Below are 12,999 nucleotides of genomic sequence, written 5' to 3'. Positions count from 1 at the left end.
TTGTGCTGAGTGCACAGAGTCTCTTCCCTTTCTTTTGGCAATGTAAAACCCCATCTTTCTGTCCCATCTTTTTTGATTTTCAGTTCCCAGTGTCTCAGCAAGTAGAGGCAAAGTCCTTATCCAGGCACTGAAAAACCACCCCATCAGGATCTGGACCAGTTCTGCCAATTTACAACTTTCGACCCTTGCCAGGGAGAGTGGGAATTGGGGTTCAAGGCACTTGGAGAATGGCCATTTGGAGCAGGCTCTCCAAGTCCATAGAGTAGACCTTCCAGCTGTTTCTTTCCGCCACATCCTCCATAAAATACTGAATCTCTGACTCAAGTGTTCCCGTGTCTCCACTCTAATTAGGCTTGTCTTACCTCACTCCCTTGCCTTGTACTTGATAGGTCTAAAATATGGTTCTGGTTCACTGAGTTCATTGACCCTGCTAGTGTGATTACACTATGTGCTGGATATTTATATATATAATATGAGATATATATATAATGTATGATTCAGAATTATGCAAACCCTGGCATTTAGGTTGATTCATTACCTCATGTGTGTTGACCAAAGGGCCTTTCCTCACTACTGTTCTCCCTTAGTGCTTGAAACGACATAAAATAATACCAGTGTGAAATTGGCTATCCCCATTGCCAATCCTTGATCTCCGTTTATCACTTCTCTTCCAGTTGCTGGCAATCACTGGGCTTTCCTTAAGGTAATGGAGTTAAGGAATTTCATATGCCTTAAAGCTGCCCTTAAATTACAGAAAATACTACTTCACTTATGGCCTAGTCAGGGCCATCCAGTGGAAGGTGAGGATGGCCAAAATGCTCGTGATTGAAACTCCACTTCTTGGAACAAGTGATATGCTGCACTTAGAAGAGATGGAGAAGGAGAGTGGGTTGCTGTGGCCAACATCTTCCTTTTTTGTTGGAAACAAGATGAAGGCAACATCATGGGGCATGTCAGAGAAAAACTTGTCTTTGTGGCTCAGCTACCTATCCCTATACCCTTATTTTATGTCTTTTCCCTGAGTTTGATTTAGTGGTTGAAAGAAAACTCCACCAAAATCAGTGGAATTAAGTTTGCTTATGCCTTGTGCCTTGCTTTTTAATTAGAAGCCAAACAGTTTTTCTCTTGACTAATTGGATCACCATAGAGGTATGTAGCCATGCAAAAGTGGGGATCCAAAATTTACTATAGAGTGCAAATCCAGACCAGGAGGTTAGCAGTCTCAAGTCAATGTGAATCAATTTTGCAGAAGAATTAATCCAGGAAGTTACTGTTTGTTAGCATAATTATTTTTAAAATAATTATAATTATTTTTAAAATAATTATAATTATTTTCCAGCCGCAAATTCTTGGAGGGCTAGAGATGGGGCTGCAATAGTCATGCTAGAAGATGGAGGAAGAGACTTTGTGCATTTAGCACAAGTGTTAACTTTGGGGACCAGAAGCTCTCAATGGGAGGAGAAACTGTGCAGAAGCCTTGCTTGACGTGAAGGCTGGGGAAGGAGGCTGTAGTTGCCGTGGTGGAGAGGCCGGAGGTCTGATCTCTCCACCCCTTTTTCCTTCCCTCATGGCTTGAGCGCAAGACTTTGGCTCCAAAAATGTTTTTTTTGTGTGTGTGTCTCTCTGGAAAGTGGGAATGAAAAACTGCAGGAAATGAACATGAGGGTGGGGGTGACTGTGTTCCCGTATTTACAAGACTATATATAGAAGGCAGAAGAGGAAACGAGCTGGAGAGATTATTGTACCGTAATTGCAAGAGACACATGGGAGAAACGAGTTTGTTGGGGTTACATATTCTTTTAAATCAACTGCTTCCAATTAAATGCCTTCTAGATGTGTTAGATGAACTCCTGTAATTCTTAGAATTTCTTCCTGGAAATATGACCAACCCAGCCTTGGAAGGCACTTGGAGAGATTTCTTTTGTTGTTGGGTTGTGGATAGCAAGACTTGATAATTTGTATAAATGAGATTGCCCATTGAAATGGAAACAAACCTGCATTCAACAAGCTTTCAAGTAAATGCAAACAGACCACAAAAGGTAGCCACTACCATGAGGAAAAGGCCACTGCTGATAGTAGATAATATATGTGATGTCTCATGATAACTGAAATAGTGGCTTGATAATTGTTATAACTATTGATTTTTATAGTTGAAATGTGGGCCTACTTTCTTAGAAATAAACCTTGGTGGTATCAGAAAATTTATTTACAAGAAGACATGCAAACGATCAGTTGGTAGATTCAAAGAAGTGAGTTGATCAAGTTCACCTAATCTTAGCTTTTTCTTTTCAGATAACGCAGCAGATGGAAATGAACACTCATGGGATAAAACAGCAGTGGGAGGGAGGGTACTGATCTTCGCCATTCCTCCGAGTTTGTTCCACATAGGTGGTCTTTCTGTGCCCTGAATTTGGGAGGTCACTCTGAACGTTTTCCATTGGCCTGTTCTAGAAGCATTTGCTGGTTACTAGGCAGCTATCAAGTAGATCCCATCAACTAGCCATGTTTGTGAAAAATAGGGGTCAGCAGAGTGCTGCCTCTGGCTACCGACTTGTCTGGCAACATATATTTTGGCTCCTGCCAGACTTCCTACCTTGCCTAATATTTTTTTTGAAACATAAAAAGAATAAAAACTAATGGGAAGTGTTCCTGTTATTAAGCAAAACACTGGTATCATTTTTATTCATGAGAATCTCTCAGGCTTCCATGTAAACCCTACTATGTATTCCTAGAAAATAAAAATGCTATATGGTTGCAACGTATCTTGGAAGTGTCAGTATACTTTTAAGGTAGGGTGTGTGTGGTAGGGGAAAACAAAATTAAGTTGAAGTGGTAAAGAGCACAGCTGGGGAATGAGTGCACCTCATGAGTTTACTATCTGGCAAATGATTGGCAGTGTCTACTGTGGCAGCCATTTTGTGAGTTGGCAGTCCCCACCGCAAAAGCCATTTTGTCAGTGAAAATTCCAAATCAACCCAAGCAGAATGTCTTCCCTTGGCAGAGAGTAGCAAGTTTTGATTAGGAAATGGCTAGGTTTTCTTAGGTTTGGAAAGAATTAAAAGACCATCTGAGTTGTATTCTTGACTTGTGAATGGAAAGTCATGGAAGAACTCGAGCATTTTTTCAAGTCAGCTGAGGCAGACTATATGGTGCCCTCTAGTGGCTGACTATCTTGAACACATTATCCCTTCTGCTCAATGGCAGGACTGTTCAGCTGCACAAGTCACCATACTGTTCACAGAATGAAGACTGTAAGATGTTTATCTCTGTGTCATATTATCATAATTAAATGCTTGATTTTTCCACTAGTTCTTTCGTTTACTCCTGCACGGTCATAGTCTGTTTAAACTAATTTCAGATTTAACACTTCTGAACCCTGCTATTTGTCAAGGCTAGCCAATTTGCTGATGTCTCCTTTAAATCATGCTATCTGCCATTTTCCTTTTATACAGAATTCAACTTCCAGGCATGGCAACATGCTCAACTTTGTTTGCAGTGTCCCCTTTGTCCCTAATCCATGACTATCTCTGAATGCCTGTAAATGGAGATGATGTTTAAGAGATAAAGGGATTAGAATCCAGACACACAGGGGTGCGGCTAAAAGAGGCAGCAGCTTGTAGCAGGGAAGTTATGGTAGCTGGAGCTGGCTGACTTGGAAATGGTTTTTACTTGACTGTTCCAGCACCCAACACAGACACGGACATAGACACGCACACACATCCACAGAGGCAGGGTGCCCAGTCTCCTCCCAGTCCTCCAGATGCCTCCAGCTTTGAAGCCGAGTGTGGTGGGAGAAGGTGAAAAGGATCCGTGGCATCATGAAGGCTCCACAGCAGACAGGGGGACGCACTGACCAGATGCTAGGAGCCATGGGGGATATCCTAACATCGCTAGCCCTACCCAGCCAACCCTGGGTAAGATTTGAGGGAACTAGGCAATGGGAGGAGGAACACTTCTGCAAGAAAAGAGGCAGTCTCTTGCATGTAACATTTAAGCACAGTGGAGATAACTGGGGGTGACGGAAGGTTTATGAGGAACACCCCTGGGCCAGTTACGTTGCAGGTTATTGCCTGCTTGGAGAGAATGCGTTGCCCAAGGAAGTGGGGGGTTTATTTTCCCTGGGGATGCGGGGAAAGGATATAAGTGAGGTATTGATTGTAGTACTGAGATGAAGGACTGATAATTCCCCAGTAAAGAAGGTAAGCATTTTCTGAACTCTTGCTATCTACGGTGGTCCCGGGGAGGTCAAGACGAACTCAGTATCTCTATCTGTAAGATTCTAGACTTCTGATGGACTTTGAACTGCCAGTCGGTACATTTCCATGTTATTGTCTGTGACTACAACCGCTGTGGGTATTTGACAGAGTCCTAGCCACTATAGACAGAGTTTTAGTTTCATTAAATTAATGTGGGAGGTCTCCACCGACATCAGAAGAAGTAAATCATGCCAGATTAGGGTCATCCTTATCCTTAGCCCTGAAGGTGAGAAGGTAAGATGAATAAGAATCTCTTCTCTCCAATGGTGCAATTTTCTTCATTAAACCTAAGCTGAGATTTTTAAATTTGGGGGGGGGGGTTTCCATCATCCCCAAACTCAGCTTCTAAGTTATTTTTATTGTTCCGAAAACTCAAATGTGGCAATAGACCCAGGAGGAATTTCTCTTCCAATCTTTTAATCAGGGTGAGTCTGTGCTTCTCCCCACCCACAAGGCTGATATCCCTAGTCCAGGACAGAAAAATGAGTTTGTGGGAGGGTTGCTGAGCAAAGGGCAGGGTGAGCACAGCTTTAATGGAAAAGTAAAGATTGGGTTTTTATCATCTTTGGAATGCTCCTGTCTTAGGAGAACTACAGGAAATGTGCTGCCTTGGACAAAGCTGGTAAGATAGCATTATATGGTATCTCGGGTTATTTGGTGGAATGGTTCTTTTAAGGTTTTTTTTTTTTAAATAATAGTTGTTTGAAGTGTTGCCGAAGCTATGCAGCCACAGCTGTTCATAAACTGCATGAGGATATTGCTGCATTCCTGTTTCTTAGGGGATAGGGTTTGTATTTTTTTTACAAACTTTTTTTCCTCATAATTTGGTAAACAAAAACAAGCATCTTGATTTCTACATGCTTGTAATTTAAACAAAATGTCTGCTCAGTTTAAAAAGGGCTGCCCCTTTCTGAAAGGCATTAGTAACATTAACAAACGGCAGAGAAGACAGGCAGCTCTCTACAGCAGGGAGTCTCCAATCTTGGTCCCTTTAAGACTTGTGGACTTCAACTCCCAAAGTCCCTCAGCCAGCAAAGCTGGCTGAGGAACTTTGGGAGTTGAAGTCCACAAGTCTTAAAGGGACCAAGGTTGGAGACCCCTGCTCTACAGGTTTGGTCAGTTGAATGCCAAGGATAACTAGGCCAACTGGTCTTTCCGTTCCATGGTGTTTTAGTACTGCCCTTTCCCAACCTCAGGGCTAACTAAAGAAGATTTCCCCCTCTCATTCATAACCTTTGCCCAGACCAGAAAATTAGGGAGTGGGAGGAGGAGGGGCAGGAGGTCCATTTACCATCAATGAGTGACCTACAGGAGTTGCCAAATCAGATGTTTGTGCAACCTGTCAATTGTATTCTCAGCATGTTAAAAAAACAACAACACAATTCAAGGATCTTCTTAAGCTAATTTTGCCCTTTAAAAGTTTATAAAGATTACAATCTCACAGAAATCCGTACTAATCTGTTCTCCCTGGTGTAGTATCAGGAAAAGTAGACTTGTGATCTCAGGAAAGTTCAAGTTTTATTGTTGTTTAAACTCCCCCCCTCCTCCCCTTAGCAAGAAACAAAATAACATGATTTCTTCTCTGAAGTCTGAATGGATTTTTATGGAATAAACTCACACTAATAAACCTGTAGCATTTTGCTGTCCAAAAAAGGAAAAAAAGAGCTAGTTTTTCATTACATGGTCACCTGGTGGTTTTGTTTTTTTTTTACTTTGCTGCAAGTAACTGTGTCTATAGCTGTTTGCAAGCCTGATGTAGGCAGGTTGGTGTTTGCCTCTTTGGTTGTGTACTGTAGTTGTTCAATACTCAGAACAATTAAGGAGGGTTCGAGGCTTGGTCATTAACAACTCTTTATTAACACAGATCAGGAACAGGAACAACCAGAACGAGTCTAGTCAGAACAACAACTCTGCCCCTAGCTTGACAGCTCCTTAAAAACTAGCTGCCGAGCCTGATGGGCCAATCAGAAAGGGAGCAGGTTTCCCGCTCTTTGGCTAGCCGCGTCTAAACCAATCACAGTCGGCTAGCAACAGGCATACTTTTCCTCGGGTCGTAACTCCGAGGACATAACAGTAGTCTATCACCCAGATTGGCCCATTTTGTTTGTATGACCCACATGTCATATTGAGCGGTGTGTATGGTTCTGTAATGGCTTGACAGGTTTTGCACCAATTTGTTTGTGAGGGGTCCTTGATGCTCTCTGAGCTTGTTTGTTTTTTTGCAGACATTTTATTACTCAAACTAGGTAACGTCATCAGTGCGGGCGTGGAGTGGGGTGAAAAGAACCGAGCTCAGAGATCACCAAGAATCCTTCATTTCAACCTTGAGCTACAAATATTTTCCTCTATCAAGATTTGTTTATGCATGGCAACCCAAGAGAGACTACCGTAGTTGCTGAATAGCTGGTTCTATAGCAGGGCATCATTCTTACAGTGCCCAACTTCTCTGCTTAATCATTTTAGATCTGGGCTTGGATCCCATGTTATAAGAAGAAGGATGACTATACAAAGAAAGGCTGGAGCTTAGCTAATTTTAGGAGGTTTGGAGGGAACCAAGCAGATGCAGCTTGATGTATTGCTGCTGCAATATATACTTCTAACAGTGTTGAACAAGAGTAACACACTGGCAAAACTCACAAAATTGGAACATAATTTGTCAGATCAGGCTAGCTGACATATAGTACTATTTTTATATCAGATAATGCAGCCATTATCTCAACTTCACTTGTGGACTTGTCGAATTGGAGTATCACGGAGGTTCTGTACTTATTAGCATCTGGTCATCCCAATTTCAAGGAAGAAAGAGTGTTGGATCTTGAGAAATAAGCTGTGTTTTTTTTAATGAAGTCTTAGCAGTAGATTCAGATAAAGTGTTTATTCTTTCTATGCAACTCCAGAATCCAAAGCCATATGACATGGTGGCGACTGGCTTCAACCCAGGGGTGAAATCCAGCAGGTTCTGACAGGTTCTGGAGAACCGGTAGTGGAAATTTTGAGTAGTTCGGAGAACCAGCAGATGCCACCTCTGGCTGGCCCCAGAGTGGAGTGGGAATGGAGATTTTGCAATATCCTTCCCCCAGGAGTGTGGTGGGAATGGAGATTTTGCAATATCCTTCCCCCAGGAGTGGGGTGGGAATGGAGATTTTGCAGTATCCTTCCCTTGCCGCACCCCACCAAGCCATGCCCACAGAACAGGTAGTAAAAATTTTTGGATTTCACCACTGCTTCAACCTTTAATTAACTACTATTGATGATAGTAGTTAAATAGGACCTATTTATATGGAGCAGCATGTCAGCCACTGCTTATTTCTTTTTGTGTCTGTAGAGCAAAACAGAAACATTTACAGGCTTCCTGGTGATCTCTGGCAGATCAATGAAGAAAACAGGATTTTAAGTTTAGTTAGTAAAATGGGAAGAATACGCCCAGGAACCAGAATTTTCTCTTTTCCTATTCGTTCGATTTTCTGTCAGAATTAGCATGCTTGTCTTTGTTCCTGCTCTTTTTTAAATCTACTTGTAAAAATTACTGTTTTTCTTTCTATGTCCCCAAAATCCTCACACTTCCTGCCTACTCAGTTCTTTGCTCTGTCCCCATTCCACCACCTCCATTATACAGCAAAAAGACCATTATACAGCAAAAAAGGTTTCAGACCACTATTTACAAATTAGTCAACCATGTCAAGTCCATTTAATTCTGCGTTTTGTTTCTTACAGAATTTCCCAGTGATCAAACAGATACCTCCCAAAAGTGCAAAAACTTGGGCTTGAAGAGGTCATCTTTCCATACGGATTTCATTTCAGTATTTTTTCTGAAGAGATACACTTCTTCAGAACAAAGAGATTCCATTTTGTTGTGGAGTTAATAGTCTCTTTTTTGAAGTATCCAACTCAGCGGGAGAGAAGATTCCGTTCCCCTTTATGTGAAAATTCTATTGGGCCCTTTTTATATTAGTCATAGAAACTGGGTCACCCATGTTTGTGGCCAGCCACTGTGTAATCCAGAACAACTCTCAGCACCACTTTTGTAAGTTTTGTGACCTTCTTGGATGATCAATCTCTATACTATAGGACAGGGGTCACCAATCTTTTAGACCTCAGGGATGACTAAATTCATAATTTTAAATCCTGCGGACCACTAATATGATCTGCCTATTGACTGGCTGCATGGATGTGGCTAGGTAGTCATGTGACTGGGTGGGCGTGGCCAGCTCAATGTCACTCACATTGAGGGGTGCCTCGCTGGCCTCTACTCACCACTCCCCTCCCAGCCACTCCTCGCCTGCCTGCCCAGGCTCCTTAGGGCCCCAACAGGAAGCAGTTGCTGGAGCTAAGCAGCCACCATGAGAAAGAGTTGGCAAAACAGCTGGCTCAGTTCAAATTGGATCTGACCGAGAAGGAGGCTCAGCAAAAGCACCTCATTGAGGACTACGAGCATAGGTTTACCAAGCAGAGGGAAGACCTGTGGGAGTGCAAGGCTAGGTACCGGTGCCTGGAGGCTCAGTGGACTGAGACAGTCAGCCAATTCCAGGCCCTGAGGCAGTCCCACTGGAACAAGGTCCTCTGGCTCTTTGCCACCAGCGGCACTTCCCTCCAGCCTTTGCCCAAACCCTGGCCCCAGTCAGAATTTCTACCCCCCTCTGCCCCACAAAAAAAGACCCCGAAGGGGGAGAATCTCTGCAGCAACACAAACGTTCATTACACATATCCGACCCAGGGGCCGTAGTTTGAGGACCCCTGATTTAGTGCAATATAAAAAATGCAAATACTTTTTCTGCGGACCACCAAAATTTTCTTGCGGACCATCAGTTGGTGACCGCTGCTATAGGAGACCAGCTTAAAAGAGGGGAGAGAGGAAGTAGGTGCATTCTCTTTTATTTCCCTCCCTCCCCGTCCCCCACTACCCTAAAAAAGCCCTGTAAAGAAGCAGCCAATAACTTTGGAAATCCAGTAACTTGGTTTCCTTCCTTGGGGAGCAAAGGGAGAAAATGTTCATGGCTTTGCCTTCTCTTGTATCATCATCATCATCATCATCATCATCATCATCATATCAGAGTTGGAAGGGACCTTGGAGGTCTTCTAGTCCAACCCCCTGCCCAGGCAGGAAACCCTACACCATTTCAGACAAATGGCTATCCAACATTTTCTTAAAAATTTCCAGTGTTGAAGCATTTACAACTTCTGCAGGCAAGTTGTTCCACTGATTAATTGTTCTAATTGTCAGGAAATTTCTCCTTAGTTCTAAGTTGCTTCTCTCCTTGATTAGTTTCCACCCATTGCTTCTTGTTCTACCTTCAGGTGCTTTGGAGGATAGTTTGACTCCCTCTTCTTTGTGGCAACCCCTGAGATATTGGAACACTGCTATCATGTCTCCCCTAGTCCTTCTTTTCATTAAACTAGACATACCCAGTTCCTGCAACCGTTCTTCATATGTTCTAGCCTCCAGTCCCCTAATCATCTTCGTTGCTCTTCTCTGCACTTTTTCCAGAGTTTCAACATCCTTTTTACATCCTTTTTACATTTCACATAATAGTGGAGATCTGAAGTTTGAAAGCAGATACTGGGAAACAGGGAAGTATCCTTGTTCTTTTTGTCCCTTAGCAATCCTCTTCTGAACCATGAAAGTGGACGAACATTTCCAACTTTCACATGTGTGAAATAATTGGATTTCCACAGTGGGAAACTAATGATACGTAAACTGATGGGGTGGGGTGAGAGGAAAGAGAGGTGATAGTGAGGCATGAAGTTCTGACTTGGGAACTAACGCGGCCCTTGGGATCACAAATGTTGCCTGTCTCTGATCCAGACATTAAAATGGAAATTCTCCTATACTTGGAAACTTGGAAATTCCGTACTTGGAAAACTTGAAAATTATCCTGAAGATTTGGAAATTCTTGTTTCTTTATTTTTCATTCTTTTAAAAGTAAGTTTCTGTTTTCTAGGTAGGCATTCAAGATGAATTGGCACAGTTTTGAAGTTTGCCACAACAGGTAGAAAAGAAATGAGGTTTCATTCTGCCTTTTAGTTGTTACATTGAAGCAGGGGTGAAATTCAAAAGTTTTCGCTACTGATTCTGTGGGCGTGCCTTGGTGGGCATGGCAGGGGAAGGATACTGCAAAATCTCCATTCCTACCACACTCCAGGGGAAGGATACTGCAAAATCCCCATTCCCTCCCCGCTCCTAGAGAAGGATATTTCAAAATCTCCATTCCCTCCTCATCCTGGGCCCAGCCAGAGGTGGTATTTGCCGGTTCTCCCAACTACTCAAAATTTCTGCTACCGGTTCTCCAGAACCTGCTGGATTTCAACCCTGCGTTGAAGTATAACTTGCCTTCTGTGACTGCATATGAACACTTCATGCTAGAATATATACTGTATATTCTGTATACACTGTATACTGTATACACTGTATACTGTATACAGATACACAGTTCATCCATTCTCAGATTCTTTTTTTATTTGAGGGAAACAACTACTTCGATAAGAAAAATGGTATGAAAACTGCAATATGTCTGGGAGATGTAGTTCATGCATCCTTGATGCTCACAAAAATGATCCTGCAAACTACACTAATTGCGTGTGTCAAAAATATATCTATTAACTGTTATGTGCCAGCTTGTGATCTATTTCTGAAACTGAGGCTCCTCACACCAAACAGGCTGTTTGAATCCTAACCTAAAACCTGAACATATTTTCCTGCTTCATTACAGCTGCCAGACCTGTGCTCCCCAGAGCAGGGAGCTGAGATGCAACCGCAGGCTAGCAACAAAAACAACAGGGGGCAGCCTGATATGGGATCCCAGCAAGAAGCAGTAGCATCCCCAGAGATCCCTGTAGTCCAGATCATGGAAGAAGGTGAGCTGCCTGATTTATTTTATTGTTAGGGTGCCTCTCCAGATCTAGTGCAATAAGGAAAACAGCGCTTTACCATTATTTTTGATCTTGTTATGCTCCAACATACTTGAGTAATTGATTGATTGATTGACTGACTATATTTTCTCTACTGCCATATTTCCCAGGCATTTAAGTTCCCTAAGTACATTATTCATATACTGTGTAATCCGAAGCCCTAACAAATAAGTAGCATACAATGTTGGAAACTAAAGACATAACTAAGACTTCTCACTGATCTGGAGTACTTGGATAATGATTGTAATGCCTTAAAAAATAAATCTTGTCTTTTCTGACAGGCAGGGTTTCTATGAAATCTTTCTATACCACTAGCTTTTAATCTTTTGTGTGTATTCAATTTTTGACTTATACACCATTCAAATGGGTTACTTATGAGAGGCGTCATCATGCTGATGTTACCCCCATGAAGTCTTCCTTTTATTTGCTTCACTGGTATTGCACAATCTTAATTTGGGTTTGCAGCTCACAGAGAGATAGTCTGTTTTAAATATATTTTTGAATAAGCCATAATTGGTTGGATTAATGCATCATGCTAAGTCAAAACCCAGAGTGCACTACAATGGCTAAACCAGCATGAAACATAATAATGAAGTTTGTTGTGTGAATCCTCTTGATTGTGATTTTTTGGTTTACAATAAACCATGGTGGAGCAGACATGGCTCAATGTGATATTTGAATCCAGTCTAACACAAAGCTTAAACCAGGGGTCTGCAAACTTGGCTCTTTTAAGATTTGTGGACTTCAACTCCCACAAGTCTTAAAAGAGCCAAGTTTGCAGACCCCTGGCTTAAACCAATCAGGGACTGAATAAAGTATGAGCCCACACTTAGCCATTCAGTACATCTTTTTCCTGGTTGTGGTCTATTCCTTTGTATTTAAAAAGGTCTACTCGTTGTGCTACAGGAAACAGTATGATAAAACCAAATTAAATAACTAGCATGGTCACTGAGCAATACACATCCTTCTTTATTGGTTCTAGAAACCGGGTTGGGAAAGATGTTTGTGTTGGATTGCTTGGTCTATTTTAGAAGTCTGCTCAGATCTAGCTACATTAAAGACATACTGTATTTCAGAGGCCATCCTAAGAGAAGGAAGATACAGATAGCAAGACTGAAGACAAGGATGGTTCTGTCAACAGCTGGAGCCTGCCAGCTGCTAGTATTGTAGTGATCAGCAAATCTCATGTGATATGAATTGGTTTAAATTAACATATGGGAGAAGAGGATATTCTAGTATCCATGGTTCCATGTTGCTATTCCTACCCTGCTTTAACAGAGAACCAATTCTATATATGGCTTACAAATGGGTTTTTTACATTCTTAAAAAAATGTCATATTTGTCTGACAAATTTTCTAGAAATCTGTCTGTTATATGAGTAAAAAGCAATGAAGAAAATCTGACCTGGGTGATTGTCATTTTGGGAAATAAAACTGTCACATACCTAATCAGTGGCAGGAAATCTGAAGTGCAAATCCTGGAAATGCATCTATGAAATGCCTAATTTCCCAATTTTTCAAATGTAGTTCCTTACCCCAAGACCATTTACTTTAGAATGATTTTTGAATGCAAGCTTTTGTCAATATCAGATTCTAGATTCAATTCCTAACAACTTTAGGTTAGGCTGAGGAAAGCCCATGCCTGAAATACTGTAACAGGTCTGTTGACTGCTGCTATGGAATTGCCCTCTCCTGTATAGTATTTGCTAAATATATTAACTGCAACTCCCATAATCCTCAGCAACTGCTTTATTAATCCTCAACAACTGCTTGGGAATTAAGGGATTGTGAACTAACAACCGGTGAGATCAGATGGGAGGCAATGCTTAATTTGATTT

General features: G+C 41.8%; 1 protein-coding gene across 8 annotated transcripts in view; it reads left to right on the top strand.

The window, feature by feature from the left end:
* The window catches only part of ARHGEF25 (Rho guanine nucleotide exchange factor 25), a 104,086-nt gene that overhangs the window by 21,959 nt on the left and 69,128 nt on the right, over window positions 1–12,999 (top strand). For 4 of the 8 annotated variants that reach the window (XM_058168418.1, XM_058168410.1, XM_058168408.1 and 1 more), the window contains exons 1-2: window positions 3,762–3,914; window positions 10,964–11,108. In XM_058168418.1, coding sequence (XP_058024401.1) covers window positions 3,819–3,914; window positions 10,964–11,108 — 241 coding nt within the window. In that variant the 5' untranslated portion in view covers window positions 3,762–3,818. Of the gene's footprint in view, window positions 1–3,761; window positions 3,915–3,998; window positions 4,200–4,754; window positions 4,879–10,963; window positions 11,109–12,999 lie in introns of those variants that run through there. The other 4 variants (XM_058168412.1, XM_058168414.1, XM_058168411.1 and 1 more) reach the window with 3 other exon arrangements.

This window comes from Ahaetulla prasina, chromosome 2, assembly GCF_028640845.1.
Source record: "Ahaetulla prasina isolate Xishuangbanna chromosome 2, ASM2864084v1, whole genome shotgun sequence".
NCBI lineage: Eukaryota > Metazoa > Chordata > Lepidosauria > Squamata > Colubridae > Ahaetulla > Ahaetulla prasina.
This window is presented reverse-complemented; position numbering and strand designations above follow the sequence as displayed.